This window comes from Euphorbia lathyris, chromosome 6, assembly GCF_963576675.1.
Source record: "Euphorbia lathyris chromosome 6, ddEupLath1.1, whole genome shotgun sequence".
NCBI lineage: Eukaryota > Viridiplantae > Streptophyta > Magnoliopsida > Malpighiales > Euphorbiaceae > Euphorbia > Euphorbia lathyris.
Genome location: NC_088915.1, coordinates 36,389,132 through 36,406,742, shown reverse-complemented (window position 1 = coordinate 36,406,742; position 17,611 = coordinate 36,389,132). Strand labels below are relative to the sequence as shown.

Sequence of the window (17,611 nt, the reverse complement as noted above, 5' to 3'; positions counted from 1 at the left end):
ATAAAAAAATAAAAAATTTATCGAACGCAACAAAATCTTGTTTTCCGGTAATTATGTTGTAGAAATATAAATAATGTTAAAGAATAAACATATTTTGTGGAAATAAGAAGAATAATTCTGTCAATAACAACTAACTGCAAACAACTGTTTATGAAAAGCTCCAAATAGGAGCTTTTCGTGAAACGCTCCAAAACGTTGCAGTTTCCAGAGAAAATGTTAAACGTTGCAGTTATATAAACCTAACCACACGTTATATTTCCTGCGGTTTGGAGTGAAACGCTAAACGCTCATCCGAAAAGCTGAAACAAACACTCTCTACATGTCTTTCTAGAGATTCTTTTTTGTTTCATAATAAATGTCATTCTAAAGATTCTTTTTAGAGCATTTCCAACCGCTTCTTAATTGGGCTATTAAGTTAAAATTTGAGAAAATAGAATTAAAAACTAATTCCATCAACCTTTAGTGACTCCTTACAACACTAAGAGGTCTCTATTATTAACGAGTTCTTAGTGTATTTTTTAAGAGTAGTATTAGATATGATATCTCTTAACTATCTCAAATCACTATATAAAAAAGCCGAGTAAGGATCCGTTTATTTTATCTACTATTTGTTGTTTCCGTTTGTGTTGTTGGAAAAAACTGTTTTTTTAAAGAATTTTTATTTTTTTTTTAAATAATACTTTTCAAATGTAAAAAGAAATACATGTTGACTAAGCCTTTGTTTGGGAGTTTGGAGATTAATGGAGGTGAGAGTTAAAGGAAGTAATGGAAAGGGAAGGGAAGTGATGGAATGGAAAGTTAAAAATTAACCTTGTTTGGGAGTTTATACGATGTAAATAAGGTTAAATGTTTAACCTTGTTTGGGAGTTTAAATATGGAGGGGAATGAAGGTTTAATTTACTCTCCAGAGACAAGAAATTTTAAAAAAGTTTACGTTACTCCCATTAACCTCCAATTTGGAGGTTAGAGGAAGTAAAGATTTAACCCCATTAACCTTCATTTATTCCTAAAAAATAATTTCCAAACAAGGTTAACTTAATACTCAACTTTTCATTACTCTCATTTACTCCCATTAATCTCCTCCCAAATAAAGGCTCCCATTAACCTCCTCCCAAACAAATGCTAACAAACCATGTAAATGTCGCTTTTGAAATGAAAAGAAAAACATGAACCAAATATATCCCTGCAATTCTTTTGCGGATGCTCAAAGTCTCTAAGTTGTCCCTATCCAAAGAGAAAACTTTTACCGTGTATCGCCGGTCACCTAATTCCCCCCCCCCCCCCTTATTGTCGCCTATATAAAACACCACAATTTTAACCGGGCGTTTCTTGAGCCTCTGCCAAAATCAACACAATTTAATATGTATAAAAGTTGGTACTTTAATAAAGTTGTTGTAATCGAATACAAATCTGGAATTCAAAATCTAAAGACTTTTAAAGTCTTTAAAATTCTTATATAATCCAAATACAAATACTATAATCCAATTCTTATATATGCACGATCAGATCATTTTGAAATATATTCTGGTTTTAGTGAAAAAAAGACTTCAATCATGGCTGGTGGCTTCATCACGACGGAAGCAGGTGCTTCTGCGCCGGAGTTCCCAGCCAGGCTCACTAAACAAGTCATCATTTGTACCATAATTTCAGCTTTTGGTGGTTTCATGTTTGGCTATGATATTGGCATTTCCGGTACCTAATTTCACTTTATTATCTTCTGGATTTCTTATTTAGACCTTTCAATTTCGTTAATTTAAACTTGTTCTTCTGTAGGAGGAGTAACATCAATGGATAGTTTCTTGAAGAAGTTTTTTCCTACTGTTTATGTAAAGAAACACCAAGCCAAAACCAACAATTACTGCAAATATAATAATGAGTATCTTCAGCTTTTTACATCTTCTCTTTACTTAGCTGCCATTATTGCTAGTTTTTTTGCTTCTTTAGTTACAAAGAGATTTGGTCGGAAACCTACGATCCAAATTGCTTCTATTTTGTTCATCATCGGAGCTATATTAAATGCTGCTGCTGAGAATCTAGCAACGTTGATTGCTGGAAGGATGTTTCTCGGTGCTGGAGTTGGATTTGGTAACCAGGTAATAACATCAAAAGCAGGTATTGATTTTTACTATTGCTTTGGGCTGCCTTATAAGTGTTTGTGAAAATGCGAATTGCAGGCAGTGCCGCTTTTCATATCAGAAATAGCACCCGCTAGGTATAGAGGAGGGCTTAACATTTGTTTTCAATTGCTGATCACTTTTGGGATTTTATCTGCTAATATTATCAATTACGGTACTTCTAAATTGGTTCCATATGGTTGGAGATTATCTCTGGGCGGGGCGGCAATTCCGGCTATAGTTCTCCTAGTTGGCTCTTTTATCATTGTTGAGACTCCAACTAGTCTTATAGAGAGAGGAAAGAATGAAGAAGGATACTCCACTCTGAAGAAAATCAGAGGTGTTGATGATGTTGATAAAGAGTATGCAGAGATTGTGAATGCTGTTGAAATTGCTAAACAAGTAAAGCATCCGTTTAGGAGTATGATGAGTAGGCGTAATAGGCCTCAGCTTATTTGTGGCTCTCTTCTTCAGTTCTTCCAGCAATTTACAGGAATTACTGCGGTTGTGTTTTATGCTCCTGTGCTCTTTCTCACTATGGGGTTTAAAGATAATGCATCACTCTTAGCAGCTGTTATGGCTAATGTTGTTAAACCAATCGGTACAGTCGTTGCTATTTTAGTCGTGGATAGAATTGGAAGAAGGATCTTGCTCGTTCAAGCTGCCATTCAGATGCTTATTTCTCAGGTAATTAAGCCAGATATAACTTCAATTGATCTGAAAATATTATCTAGTCTAATAATGGTTTTGTAATTGTTCCTTTTCAGTGTGCAATTGGGGGAATTCTAGCCGTGCACTTGAATGCCACAAATACAGTGGGAAGAGAGTATTGTATACTAGTGATATTTTTTATATGTGTATTCTTGGCCGGATTTGCATGGTCATGGGGACCCCTGGGGTGGCTAATTCCTAGTGAAATCTTCCCCTTGGAAGCTAGGAGTAGTGCAATGTTTATTACTGTTAGCATGAATATGTTGTTTACATTCATCCTTGCTCAAACATTCCTGACCATGTTATGTCATATGCAATCTGGGATTTTCTTCTTCTTTGGCGGATGGCTTCTGGTGATGTGCTTATTCGCTGTTTTCCTGTTGCCGGAGACAAAAGGGGTCCCGATCGACGAAATGAATGATAGAGTGTGGAAGAAGCATTGGTTCTGGAAGAGATACTACTTGGATCAACAACACCAAGAGAAGATAGTTGAGTAAGATGTATATTCGTTTCATGCTTCAATTGCCTATTCTTTAACTTAATCATAATATAAATGCCTTTCAAGCTTCAACTTCCTTTTGTTTTTTAATCATTGCGTTTTGTGATTATCGATAGGATACTAACACTTTATTGTCAATGAATTAATTCATTATTACAGAGTTATGGTAATGAAGGGAGCATAAATAAATGTTTACATTAAAATCCTCAAAATGAATCTCCAAAGTAACTTTCCCATCTTTTTGCAATGTTTACATTTCGTGGTTGTTATCCGCCAAATTTGGAAAAATGAAAATTTTGCCAACCACGGATCAATAAAAAAATGTAAAACCATAGTGTTTTATTTAAAATTAACGCTAATCTTAAATTTCAAGTTAATTTGACATGCAACTAAGACTCTAATCAACATCAGGGGATTATATTAAGATGAGGCTATTTGGAGATTTACAAATCTATAATTTAGATTAACTCAGTGGAATAGAGTTGATATCATGCAAAATGACATTATGTTAGTGAAGTGAGCATCGTCTCTTTTAGGCAAGCGTCACGTGCAATGAAGATGCCTAAGGATTCCTCTCAGGACAAAAATTTCTTACTGGACACGGACAATTTCAACTCATAAGGATTCCTAGTTAGTGAAGGCCTTGACCTAAAAACCATATATATATATACAGTCAAACCTTCGATGAATTAATACTCGATAAATTAATAACCTCTTTAAAATAATAATTTCTTCTGGTCCCGACTTGGGCCAGATCACTAATTTTATACTCGATAAATTAATAATCTCTATAAATTAATAAAATTTCATGTCCCAACATTATTAATTTATAGTGGTACATTAACTATTATCTTACAACTAGTCCATAATCTTCAACCCTTTCTAAATCATCAAACTGACTTAAGCATCAGATCGGGTTCGTCGGAGTCCGTCTCCGTCTAACCTGCAATTCTATTTTATAGGTTGATATCGAGAAAGTTTAGAAAGACGTTGGACCATGTGTGCAAAGTTCAGATACTCGATTATCAGAAGGTAAAAGGCTCTAGTTGACAGTTAGAATCACAATTTTTACATTAGCAAGCACTAGGCAAACTACAATTTTCACCATCTCTCCTTTATGTCCTAATCCATATGCTTAAATTGTGCTTTACTGTGACCATGATCAATAACTTTAATTAAGTTTACAAATTGTTGAAACTGAGCATGAATTACGTCAATCCAAGCAAAATCCCAACAAGACCCGAGAACATAACTCCAAGATCAAGACTACAATCACACTTTCTGATCATTGTTCAACGAGAAAGAGGGGCTCTGATCGGAGACAAAAAGAAAAAGGGACTGACTAGAGAAGAAGAGAATTGATGATGTTGCTCCTGTTGTGTCTAAGGGAATTCTATATGTGCAAAGATCCGAGGAAGAGGAAAATAGATGGAGAATAAGGTCATCTACAACGGTATTCTCTATTTAGCCTACCCTATCTTTATTTTTCTCCTAGTCTATCTTTAAATATTGCGTAGGAAAATAAAATATATTCTTGTGTTTGGTAACAACACCGGAAAATATTTTCCGGTGTTTGACTACAACACTGAAAAATATTTTCCAATCACTAAAACGTGAAAAAACACACACACAAAAAACGTGAAAATTTGTTAAAAACACAAAAAGTGAAAAAATGCAAAAATCACGAAAAGTAAAAAAAAATATTAAAAACATGGAAAATCACGAAAAGTAAAAAAAAAATTAATGTTAAAAACATGAAAAACGTTTTTTAAACATTTTAGGCATTTTTGTACGTTTTCTCGTGTTATTAACGTTATTGTGTGTTTTTTTTACATTTTTCGTGTTTTCACGTTTAGTTTTTCGGTTTTTCCTTTTTCACGTTTTGTTTTTTTTTTGTTATTCACGTTTTTTTCATGTTTTTTCGTATTTTTCACGTTTTCGTGTTTTGTTTGCATTTTTTGTCTTTTCATGTTTATCGTGTTTTTCACTTATTGTCACGTTTTTGTGTTTTAGCATTTTTCGTGTTTTTCGTATTTTTTGTATTTTTTACGTTTTTGTATGATTCGTGTTTTCTCACTTTTTTGCGTTCATGTTTTGTACTTTTTCAAGTGTTTGTTTTTTTGTGTTTTTCTCGTTTGTTCACTTTTTCATGTTTTTTGCAAGTTTTTTTTTCATATTCTCGTGTTTTTTAACGTTTTCACGTTTTTTCGTATTTCATATTTTTGTATTTTTTAACGTTTTTCCTTTTTTTCTCTAAACGCGTATGTTTTGAGGAAAATGTTTTACCCTACCCTTTTCAAAAGGGTAAAACATTTTCCCTTATTTCTTCATTCATTTTCCATTGACTTACCACTTATTTTCCTTTAACTTATTTTCCTACCCAAACAAACACTGAAAAATTGGAAAAATATTTTCTTGCAGAATATTTTCCCCCAAACAAACAGAGTCCAATACTCTATTTTACCCACTCTTTAAAACTTTTATTATTATTATATTTATTTTTCACATAACAATTTTTTCTGGTTTGTTTTCGTATTTTCTAATTCGTATAATGTTTTTATAATTCGTGTAATTTTTTTTCTAATTCGTGTAATGTTTTTATGATTCTGTAATATTTAAATGTTTTTAGTGTTTTTATAATTATAATTTAATATTTAAATGTACAACACAATAAAAAATCAAATAACACTATAATTAAAAATTAAATAACATGAAATTAATATTTGAAATAAAAACAAATATTATATAAAACAAACATTATACAAAACTAATATCATATAAAACAAAATATTAATTTATTAAAACAATTAAATTTAATAATAATAATAAAAAACTATCATTATCTTGCTTTGCTGCAATGGTTGCTTATTTGCAGTACCACAAACCTTGCTGCATCTTTGCAGCAAGGTTATCCAGCTCCATTGGAGTTGGATTTTCAAGGGCACTCTATATTTAGAGTGCCTTTGGAGATGTCCTAAGGTAACTGGACAATTGTGCGAAAAGAGATAGGTCATGTTTGACAAATAGTTGTTAGTTGTGTAATTTGATTGCATTTTTGTTTAGCTGATTTGACTGGTTATTTGTGTAAACTTGTTTGCTAAAAACTTAACTAATTGCTAATACTTGTTTGTGTAAAATGACAAATAAAGACATTAGTATTTTATGACTATTATTTTATTTATTTTTAATTTATATTCTTAATCGCCTCCTACAAAAATATCATATACACATGCTATAACTTAGGCATTTGTAATGCATAAAAATATATTTAAACAATAAAATTATTTTTAGGTTTTTACTAATAAAAAGTGAAATTTTTATGTATGATCCTAAATGTTGGATCAAGAACTTTAAACTTAGATTGCTAATAGTATTTTGAATATTATATAATGCACTTTCTAATATATACCAGTTAATATATAATTTAACATTTTAGTAAAATAAAAACCTAATATTTATATACATTTGTCAAAGTTTATAATAATATTTATTAGTCTAATTGTTAATTTTAATCCATATCATTTTTATAAAAAAAACATAATAAATAAATTTAGATTTAGTAATTGACATGTATCACTAAAATGTAGCTAGATGAATATGTTTATCATACTATTAGTTTATTTTTAGTAAAGTAACAAAACAATATTTGTTTGAGTAAATGGTGGTAGTTAAGGATAAAAATGTTATTTAAAGACATGTCAAGTCTGAACCTTACCATGACACCTTTGCTCGTGCCAATAGGCTCGATCTAAGCAACATCATAGCGAGAAGACTCATCCCCTAGTAGCGATGCATCCCCCGATACCTCACTTTCCCTTGGAGCAGGAAGGCCCTTAGGTGTAGCAACAACCTCTCTATTTCTCCTTGCTAACATGCGAGAACGAATATCTGAGTTAGAAATGATAAAGACCTATAATTCAAAACAGAAGAATCAAAACAAAGCACATAAAATTTTCCTCAAAGAAGCTTAGCATAAGTAGTCGTGCATGTGGTATAAAACATCCTATTTGGGGCCCTTAGGCCGCACGACATATTAATTTCCACCATTCAGATCATACATGTATAATCTCATGTAAGATTGAACTCTATGAGTTGATCCACAACCTTCTTCTCATCCTTATTGAACGCCCTTTCCTCCCTCCACCCATGATGATTTATAAGAGCTATATTCCAATTCGAGTGGAAGGTAAAGCCACCGAAATAAGGGCTATCTGGATTATCTTTCTTGGGATCAACTAGAAACCACTTCATCTTGAACTCTTTAAAACTATCTTTTTTTTCTTGGTCAAGAAGGTGGTCTATTTCCTATGCATATCCTAGATAATAAGGTCATCCACGACCCTCAATTTGGGCCTCTATAAGCATAGAAATATGGCCCCGTTCAATTTAATACCTAGGTCATGAGAAACCTTGGTAAAAGTGATTAGTTTCACCCAGGATTTAGGGGAAATTTGGGAAGGACAAAGTGTGAATTCCCTCAAAATATCCTCCACGATGCTCGTAAGAGAAAATCATAGCCCTATCTCCATATGTTGGGTATAAATACCCAATTAACCTTATCGACCGGTGCCTACCCGGCGGATTGAGGTGGAGACACAAACATTCATCCTTCACATACTAGGATAATCTTCAGGAAACAATTTAATCTTCACCACAATCATCGTAGATGGCAGCTCTTCAACGCTCACGTAAAGTTTATATGATGTTTTATTCCCAATGGACTTATCGGTTGCAAAGGTTTTCTTAGGGTTTGGTCTTTTAGGAGCCATAGCTAGAAAACGAAAAACATGAAAAAGAAGAAGAAGTTAGAAGAAACACTTACACTTAAGAGTATGAATCGCCAGGAAGAGTTCTGGAGAGAAGGCGAGGCAACAGAAAAGTTGGAGGTAAAAAGAAACCACAAAAAAACTCTCCCCGTTTATACTGTTAGGGACGCAACCAAAACGACATATGTTATCATTACTTATTAGTAATGGTTAAAGAAACATTAAATACTCTGATAATTGTGTAAATTTCCTTGCCTGAAATCTCCTCCTTGTGAGGTGTCGTATCGACGGGGGACACTCTGATACCAAAGTAAGTATATTATTTGAGAATAATAAGAATAATTGACAAGAGTTTCAGGTGAATCGGTAAGCATACCTAGAATACCTCGGAGTGGGGGTATTTATATAGGTTTTTGTAACATTTGGCATTAGTGATGTTGTATTCGAACATTCATGTCATTACTCCCCTTAAGATGACATGTATATGAGATATTGGAAGGATGTAAAGCTGGTATTCCTGCCAATTAATATCAAAGGAAATCACTGGGTATTAGGAGCATTTAATACGACGAATATGCATATCTACATCTACGATAGTTGTATTCCTAATTAAAATGATGAGAAACTAAACGAAGTATTGGCCAAACCATCCACACCCTTAACCGGAAGATTTTTAAAAGCCTTTGGTTGAAAAACACACCATGAGACGAAAGCCATATATTGGTCTAGGCTAGCGGATACTCCACAGCAGTTGATGGGCTCGAACGACTATGGGCTATTCGTCTGCCTTTTCACTCAACTTTTATCCGCTAGTAGGACATTGGTAACATTACTTCCAAAAGATGGAGATTTCTTAAGATTGCATGCTGTACTCGAGATTTTTCATCAAAAACTATATCCCTTGTAAATTTTGATATTGCATATATTAAATTGTTTGTATATATTGGATTGTTGTTATGTATTGCTTATATATATATTGGATTGTTGGTATAGATTGTTGGTATATATTATGGATTGTTGGTATATATTGTATTGCTTGTATATATTGGATTGTTGGTATGGATTGGTTTTGGTTTTATATTGGAATGGATTATACATAGGTATTGGATTGTTCGCATATTGGTATGTATTGTATTGGTTATACCACTTCGCAGATGGCCTTCGCACTTCGCAGTTCTTCCAATTGCGAAGTCAATTATGTTTCGCAGATCATAAAACTGTGAAGGGAAACGATGATCTGCGAAGACTTTCCCTTTACAGTTAATCATTTGTTTCGCGGTTAACATGAAATGTGAATCTGCATTTTATGGAACCGCAAACTTATTATAGCATTTGCAAAGCCTTATTTCTAAAGTTCAAAATTATTACATTTCTAAATTCAAACAAAATATTCTTACAATAAAGTTCAAAATTCTTACAATAAGTTCAATATTCTTACAATAAATTTCAAAATTCTTACAATAAGTTCAATATTCTTGTAATAAAGTTCAAAATTCTTACAGTAAGTTCAGTATTCTTATAATAAAGTTCAAAATTCTTACAAATTATTTACAAAATCATGTTCTGGAACTTAAAGAACTTGCAACTGTACTTGGAGGATTACTTGTATTTAGTAGTGGTTGATGACAATTCAACTTAGTGTGGCCAGTATTCTTGCATCGGCTACATATTCTCGGAACTGGATCTTCACCTTGTGATGGTCTTCTATTCTAACTTTTTAGTCGACCGACAGGTGGAAAGCCTTTTACAGGGGGAGAACTTTCATTGGAGGATCACAGTTTGTCCATTCTGACTGGGTATATAGACTCAACATAGGATAATTTAACCATGTTGTTGGTGTAGTAACTATCCACCTAATGGTATGCATTACTCAAATGATGCTCACACACAACTTTGCATACATGTTTACAAGGAAACTGAGAAAGTTGTCATTTCCTACACATGCAAGTTCTTGCATTTAAGTCAACAACTCCCCCTTTTGTTCGATCTCTGATCTGAAATGTGTATGTTTTTATTCCATAAAACGTACAAGGGTAGCTTTTTCAACACGACTCTTCATCTTCTTCTCAGCCCACCGTGACAAATGTGTTTGTCATGATCCTGAAAGTCAAAATTGTTATGTTAATAAATTTATATAGCATCCAATCTTCAAAAAATATAATATATGCAATGTTTACCAATCAATTGTTGTCTCTCGTAAAACCATTGTTGGAGAGTAGCTCTAATGTACTCTACCAACATTGTAATAAATAAACGTCTTCCTACCACCATAACCGCGTTCTATGATTCTGCAATGTTTATGGCCATCATCTTAAATCGACGGGTATGAAAGTATTCATGAGACCATTTCTAGATACCGGCTTGCTTTAGATACTGTTGTGGGGCCATATAGTTGCCGAAGTCGAGAAAATGCCTCGTTAAAATCAAAAACTCTATAAGCTTTAGCAGCTCGCCAGTACACCTCGTCTATCTTTCTAATTTTTCGGAATTTAGTTTTCACAATCATTGTCAGATGTTGACAACAACATCCATGGATCACATTTGGAAACACTAAATTCACGGCATAATCAATTCCCTTGTGTCTATCTGAGAATATGACAAAATTCTCTACATCCCCAATACATTCTTTAACCTTGGTGATAAAGCAAGTCCATGCCTCGTTGCTCTCGTTTGGTCCAACCATAAGAACAATAGGATAAATCTGGTTATTACCATCTTTGCCAACTGCAATGTATAATTAGTCAGGATATTTACCGTTTAAAAAACGCTCTGTCAACACAAAGAACAGGTCGAATATGTTCTTTGAATGCTCTAAGATTTGTTGATTTTGTACACTTTCTCAAAATCTTTCACAATGTCCTTTGGTCTATACACTCTATCATCGAGATCAAACTTATCTGCAAGTAGTATGTCGGTAACTCATTTCCCCGCTTGTCTGCGATGTGGTAACATTTGATCTCTGGCACATGTGTGCTTGTTCATTTCATCCATTCTTCGGAGCCTGAGCATATCAGAATTCGGTATCACAATACCTCTAGCACGCCATTTACATGTCTCACCATGCTTACATCTAACTTCAAGCATGGACTTGTTAGAGTTATACACTCTCCATTTGAACCTATTGCGATTCTCATTTGTTTGAGATATATCATGCACCTTTAAACCGACACCCCCTTTTGATGCACTAGATTCAATAGGAAGAACAGATGCATCATGGACCTCTAGGAGCCATCAAAATGGATCAGTCCTCTTTCTTCTTTCTTCATTATCCGCCTCATAGATACTTATTGGTTGTTTCCGAGGGATATGTTGTTCATCATATACCATTTCTTCATTGACCGCTTCTTCGGGGTCAAAATGGCCCCAAATATTTTCTTCATAATTCGTTTCTTTTCGAGCAAATATCATCTAAACCATGGTTGATTGCAAGGTTGAAATCAATGATCTTTTCTTTGTCTGGCCGATGAGTTTCGACTTCAACGGTTGTGTCCACTTCAATGGTGGCATCACAACTTGATTGAATAACATTCTCTGTCTTCATAGCTCGCAGTAGTTGTGGATTTATTGTCCGTGATTCAAAATTAACATATAGTGGGATAACATTGCTTGGATTCATCCGGCAATACTTTATGCATTCAACATCACTTGAATCAACAATCGAAACTACTATACCAGGAACCTTGTTTGGACCGTATGTAGTTTGCATAGTCATACGTGCATCAAATGATGTTGAATCAACACAGATAGAAGTGTAGACTCTCTCTTGAAGCATTTCCAAGTATTTTTGTTGAAAGTTGAATCAATACACAAAACTTGAATTGAACATAATGCTTACACAAAAAGCTTTATGAATGTAAAATGAACATAATGCTTACATAAAATGCTTGAATTGATATATAAAAATGAAGGATTTCTAATTAAATATTCTCAATGAATGGTACTATTTTTTGAAGTTGGATTCCCAATAAAAAAACATCAAACCTATGTTTTTTCCATTGCAATTAGGGTGAGTTTTACATTATTGGCAAATGGTGAAATTTTACTTAACAGTGTATCAAATGATGACAGAGTAAAAGATATTTTTATTCAAAACCACTCCTCCCTTTTCTTCTCTCAGTTTAGAATAAAGAAAAAAGTGTAGAAAACAGGGGGAAAAAAGAGAAAAATGGAGACAAGACAAGAAACTCAAACATGATTGTCGTACACTCTTTATCTTCATCACCATCAAGATAATCCATTAGAAGACGAAACATGATTCTTTTGTTTGAAGAACAAAGATTGAGCAACAAACATTTCAATGCAAATACATCATCAAATCTGCAATCCAACTTTATAGCACATTGTAATAATCTAATTCTCTCAGCTTTGCCAGAGGCGAGAAAGGGGTCTCCCTTTTTTACATTCCAAAACATGATCCAACAATATCTCCTGGAGCTGTTTTTGAACCTCTTCCATGGATTGGCACGCATCTATCATCTGTAATTTAATTAATTAGGAACTAAATCACCACTCTAAAATATCCCAAACCTAAATTAAATCTAGCTATCAATTTAGACACGTGTATACTTTTCAACTAGTTACACAAAAAAAGCTAAAGTTGTGGACTAGATTGTCACTTTAGGCATAGGTAGCGATCCATTTTTTAATGTCTTTTAATTATCTCTCGTGAGAAAAGATCCCACAAAAAAGTAGTTGTACAGTACAAAATAACATAAAAACAGACTCAATTCAAAAAAAAAAAGATAGACCGACGTTCCAATCCAATGATTTTAACCGATATAAATATCAAAAAAGGATGGAAGGGCCCTTTTTACAAATACACATATGATGAAAATTGTTCTAGCAAAGAGTCAAATTGACCCTTTATCCCAAAAACGCAGCTGTTAAGATTTCAGCACTTCAAGAAACAGTGCCGAAATCTACAACAGGTATCCAGTTTCTTTAAAGTAAGAAAATGGTGGGAAAATATTTACAGGATCCACTATAGGAAGGAGCATGCTTGATAAAATCAAAGCTAGGAGCCAAGCAAGCAGATTAATGTGAAACCACAACAGATAAAACATAGATTTACCTTCCATGAGGAATCATGGAGGGCCTGATAGCATTCAGCAACTTTCTTCTGAAACTCAAGTTTCTCATATCTTTCATCTCCATAGCCTCCTCTTTCTGCAGCTTTCTGGTTAACATCACAAGTTCAGGAGTTGATTAAATAGAAAATTTAGTTCAATCGGTAATATGACAAAATGCCAGAGACCATCACTTGATCGAGAAATGCTCATCTTATGTTAATCATGTATAATGCATTTTTGTTAAGCGTATGCTACTTGCATGCAAGCATTTGTCTCCCCATGCTATAGTGCCATCCAACCACAACTGTCGATATATTAACATAGACGAGATGCTATTTTTCGCCCCCTTTACTCGGCCAAATTTGAATCTCCACCCTTAAGTGATTTGGTGAGAATTAGTCTCTGAACTTTGACTTCTATTAAAATGTACACCTTATAGACAAAATTGTCATGCTTGACATTTGAGGAAATGCAGAGTTCACGGCAATATGAGTTCAAGCATGATGATATCATCAATTAAGGATGCATTTTAACAAAAATTGAAGTTCATTGACCAAATCCAACCGAATCAAAGTTAGGGGTAGGAAGTAAAAAATTAGGCCCAAGCACAGTTCCAAAAAAAAAAGTTTTGCCCATAAACACATTTCTCCACAAAAAAAGATAACATAAAATACATATTATCTGTTTGCGCGTTCCTCATTTCACTCTCTTGCCAGTAAGACTATACATATTTATACAGAGTACCTCAGGTGGTAGGTCAAGGTAAACCACTACATCTGGAGCCAATAGCCCAGCCTCAGGAGCCTGCAGAAGTGTAACTCAATTCAGTAATAACTACCAGATAAAGAACACAAACATCATCTTCCACAAATACAACAGAAAATCAGCATTATCTTAAACAATAATTTATCAAGTTTTCACCTTACACCATTCAAAATCAAGTCCTTTCGCAGATGTGAAAGCAACTCCAGAATATGAATAACGGTCGACAATGAGGGTTGTTCCTTTTTTCAGTTGAGTTTCCATCAATGAGCTGTGAAATCATTCCACATGTTAATACACAATTTCTAACACTTCAAAGAAACTTAGTCATTTTCCTCTTTCTTTCTTTTTTTTCTTTTCTTTTTCAATTTTTACCCATTCCCCATATAACAGGATAAGTACTGGATATTTGTTTGAGTCAACAACTTGCAAGAGACTAAACTGAATTAAATAAAATACGAATTACATTTAATGGAATCATTATACTGGGAGCATGAATTGTTATAACTTAGTAATGAACGGTAGAATTTGTTTGAAATTTTTAATGGAATTACATAATTTCATTTCAAAACAAAATCTTAGTTTGAGGCTTCCGTAAACTGAACTTGAGCACCACCTTGAAGCCAATGATGTAAATGTCAACCAAGATTTTTATGCAGCAGGCACCATCTATCCACACAAAAAAGAGCTAGCAAGGTATTCATTAATACACAGATAGGTCATCCAAACTATAGCTTAATAAAAGGTGATATGGCAAGTGCAAACAACAATTTACATTGAACTTTTAGTTTTAGCACGAGACTACCATCCATAATTTTCTTGTACAATTTTACACACCGAATATCCCAAGAGGCACATACAGCAAAATGAGCATAGGGTAAAGGATAGTCTGCATAACAAGATCATATTTTTTAATTTTTCCACACTTCATATATTGACAAGCATGGTATAACATGAGCAAATGTCGTTGGAGGATCAGACAGCATATGCTAGTTTTGTGTAAAAGAATTGATTAAAACAAAACTTTGGGTCAATATTGCAATAATAACAACCTGAATAGCTAAATCCCTAGCTAAATGATGTCACAAACTAAAAGAAACAAATGTTAAGAGACTAATAGAACTTCAAACATCTCATAGGAACAACCACATACATCATGCAATGAACTCTATCATAACAAAAAATACCTTTTCTCCCAACGATTAGCACTGTACAACAGATGGATTGTGTGATCATCCAACTGGGACTGATTTGTGAGATAGGCAGATATCATTTGTCCAATGCTAGTAGTTCTATCAGGAAATCGCCATAATTCAGCTGGGTGCCCAAGTCCCGCCATGTAAGAGAGTAATTTGCCAGATTGTGAAGTTTTTCCGCTTCGATCCAAGCCTTCTAGAACTATTAAAGCACCTCTTGAATCACAGTTGGCATTATTGTTATTAATTTCCATTCTAGCTGACCTAATAGAACGCTTCCAGGGATAGTTCAAGCGAGAATTCAGTGACCTCCTTGCTGCTAAAGTGCCAACATTTCTAAAATTTGAAAAAATAACAAACTAAGCATCAGATAACAATTTGCTTCTCTCTTTTTTCCTCTTGTGATCCAGATTTGTGGTTTAAAAATGGATTTTAATGCTAAAAAAAATCAATTATTTTTTTCAAACCAACAGACAAGGAAAAAAAAAATTGAAAAATGAAATAGGATGAGAGGACATGGCACTTTCATACCCTCAGGAAATGTAAAAGAGCAAACATGTGTCGTTATATACTACATTAAAGTTAGCTTCCGTAATAAGGGAGGGAAAGTGGACAATAAAGCACCTGAAGAGAGAACTAAATGAAGCAAGCTGTAGGAAGGGAGTAACAGAGATCATTAGCAAGCAGCCCACTCATTTAAAATGAACACCGAAGTCTGGACGCAGCTTCTCACAGCTGTGAACTTGCTAACCATTTAGCTGGCATGACATAGAATTCACTAGATACAAAGAAGAGCAAAAAAGCAAAAGCAAAAGCAAATTTCAGCAAATTCATCTAACTTCAAGAAAGAAAAAGAATCAGAGTAGAAGCATGAAAAAGGAAAATAATGTCCAACCCAATTACAGAGAAATGAGAAATTTCAGAGACGAACAAAAATGTAAATGGGAAGAAACACCTTCACTGGAGGAGCGATGAACGGAGCAGATCAACAACGGCTAGCTCATGAATACAGGGAGAGGGAGATGAGAGGGAGGCGAATAGATTGGCCTGAAGAAGGTGGGAACAGCGAACGGGAAGAAAAAAACGAGACAACCTGCACTGTCAGGCACAGGTAAATGACGATGAGGGTGGCTAGGGCAGAGCAAAGCCGAGAAGTGAGAGGAGAAGAAAGACCAATTTTACGAGGGGTAGGGGTGTAAATGGGCGGCACTCGGAATGCATTTCACGTATCCTTTTCTTGACTAGTTAGGATTTCTATTTCCATCCCGCGAGTTAGAAATGTTCCAATAACTTTTGGGAAAATCATAAAATTGGATCAAATGGGAGGCTCATTTACCTATTTAACTCATTTACTCAACCTATTACATATTTAGATTGATTTTGTGTGACTTTCCCATAATACTTTCAATATTTACGCGCATCTCGCCCCCTCCTTCTGACTTCGCAGATTCCATATTATGCGAAGCCTGCGAAGCTAATGTTTGGGTTTATATGTGAAGCTTGCGAAGCTAAAATTTGGTTTACTTGATGAATTTTGTTCGCATATGCGAAGCCTGCGAAACTAATGTTTTGTTTACTTGATGAATTTAGTTCGCATATGCGAAGCCTGGATATGTTTTGAAGCTAATGTGCGAAGTGGTATATAACAAAAAATGGCAAACAACAACGGATTCTAACATTAAAATCATAACATTATCAAAATTTACAACAAGATTGCCACAATAACAACATTAAAATCACAACAACTTTAAAATTTACAACAAGATTGCCACAATAAACTCCTAACAAAGCACATTCACTCCTAAAATGGTTGGTTAGTAGAGATTGTGTTAATAATTCGGTACCAATTTTGAATCGGATGAGTAATCTTGGTGTGCACCGTGGGACACGTCCATCCCAAAAGGTCTGGACTTCCATTTCTCATTCCAAAAGGTCTGGACTTCCATTAAAGAAATGGAAGTCCATACCTTTTGGGATGGACATGTCCCATAGTGCACACCAAGATTACTCATCCGCTTCAAAATTGGTACCGGATTATTGGCACAATCTCTCCTAACTAACCATTTCAGGAGTAAATGTGTCAATCTTGATGGAAGTTCATCCCTATACATGAAGGAAATTTATCTCCCATGCAGCCTAGTACGCCGCCTTCCAGAAAGGGATGTTACGTATTCAACCACCTTCAGAAAAAATTAATCGTGTTAGGCAGCGAAAAAGACGATTTTGGCTTCACGAAATGAAGATTAGCGAAGCATGCGAATGTAAATGTGCGGGAAAGAGGTGATTTTACTTCGCTAATCGATTTTTTCGCGAGGTATGCGAGGTCTGAAACGTGACGATCTACGTCGCATATCGATGCTTTCGCGAGGTCTGAAACGTGACGATTTATTCACAGACTTCGCGAACTAATCAATTCGCGAGGTAGATCCACACGTTTCAGACTCTTTCTCTTCGCAGATCTTCGTGAAATCATCGATTCACGAAGTAGATCGTC

At 34.5% G+C, this 17,611-nt stretch overlaps 2 protein-coding genes across 3 annotated transcripts; one reads left to right on the top strand and one right to left on the bottom strand.

Annotated features, from left to right (window-relative positions):
* The first annotated feature begins 1,345 nt into the window (after positions 1-1,345).
* Positions 1,346-3,396, top strand: LOC136231984 (sugar transport protein 8-like). Its single transcript, XM_066021020.1, has 4 exons — positions 1,346-1,692; positions 1,774-2,093; positions 2,175-2,801; positions 2,882-3,396. Exons 1-4 carry the CDS (start codon positions 1,554-1,556, stop codon positions 3,320-3,322), a joined length of 1,527 nt encoding a protein of 508 aa, XP_065877092.1. The 5' UTR covers positions 1,346-1,553; the 3' UTR covers positions 3,323-3,396.
* An 8,868-nt stretch (positions 3,397-12,264) lies between these two features.
* LOC136233321 (thymidylate kinase) lies at positions 12,265-16,337 on the bottom strand. Of its 2 annotated transcripts, none has more exons than XM_066022950.1 (7): positions 16,049-16,337; positions 15,742-15,895; positions 15,109-15,453; positions 14,081-14,192; positions 13,904-13,963; positions 13,162-13,266; positions 12,265-12,566 (listed from the first exon to the last, which is right to left on the bottom strand). In XM_066022950.1, the coding sequence occupies exons 2-7, from the start codon at positions 15,792-15,794 to the stop codon at positions 12,450-12,452; spliced, it is 792 nt and encodes a 263-aa protein (XP_065879022.1). In that variant the 5' UTR covers positions 15,795-15,895; positions 16,049-16,337; the 3' UTR covers positions 12,265-12,449. The 2 variants fall into 2 exon arrangements, with proteins under 2 accessions (XP_065879022.1, XP_065879021.1); XM_066022949.1 differs by having other exon boundaries at positions 16,073-16,336.
* Between the last annotated feature and the right edge of the window lie 1,274 nt (positions 16,338-17,611).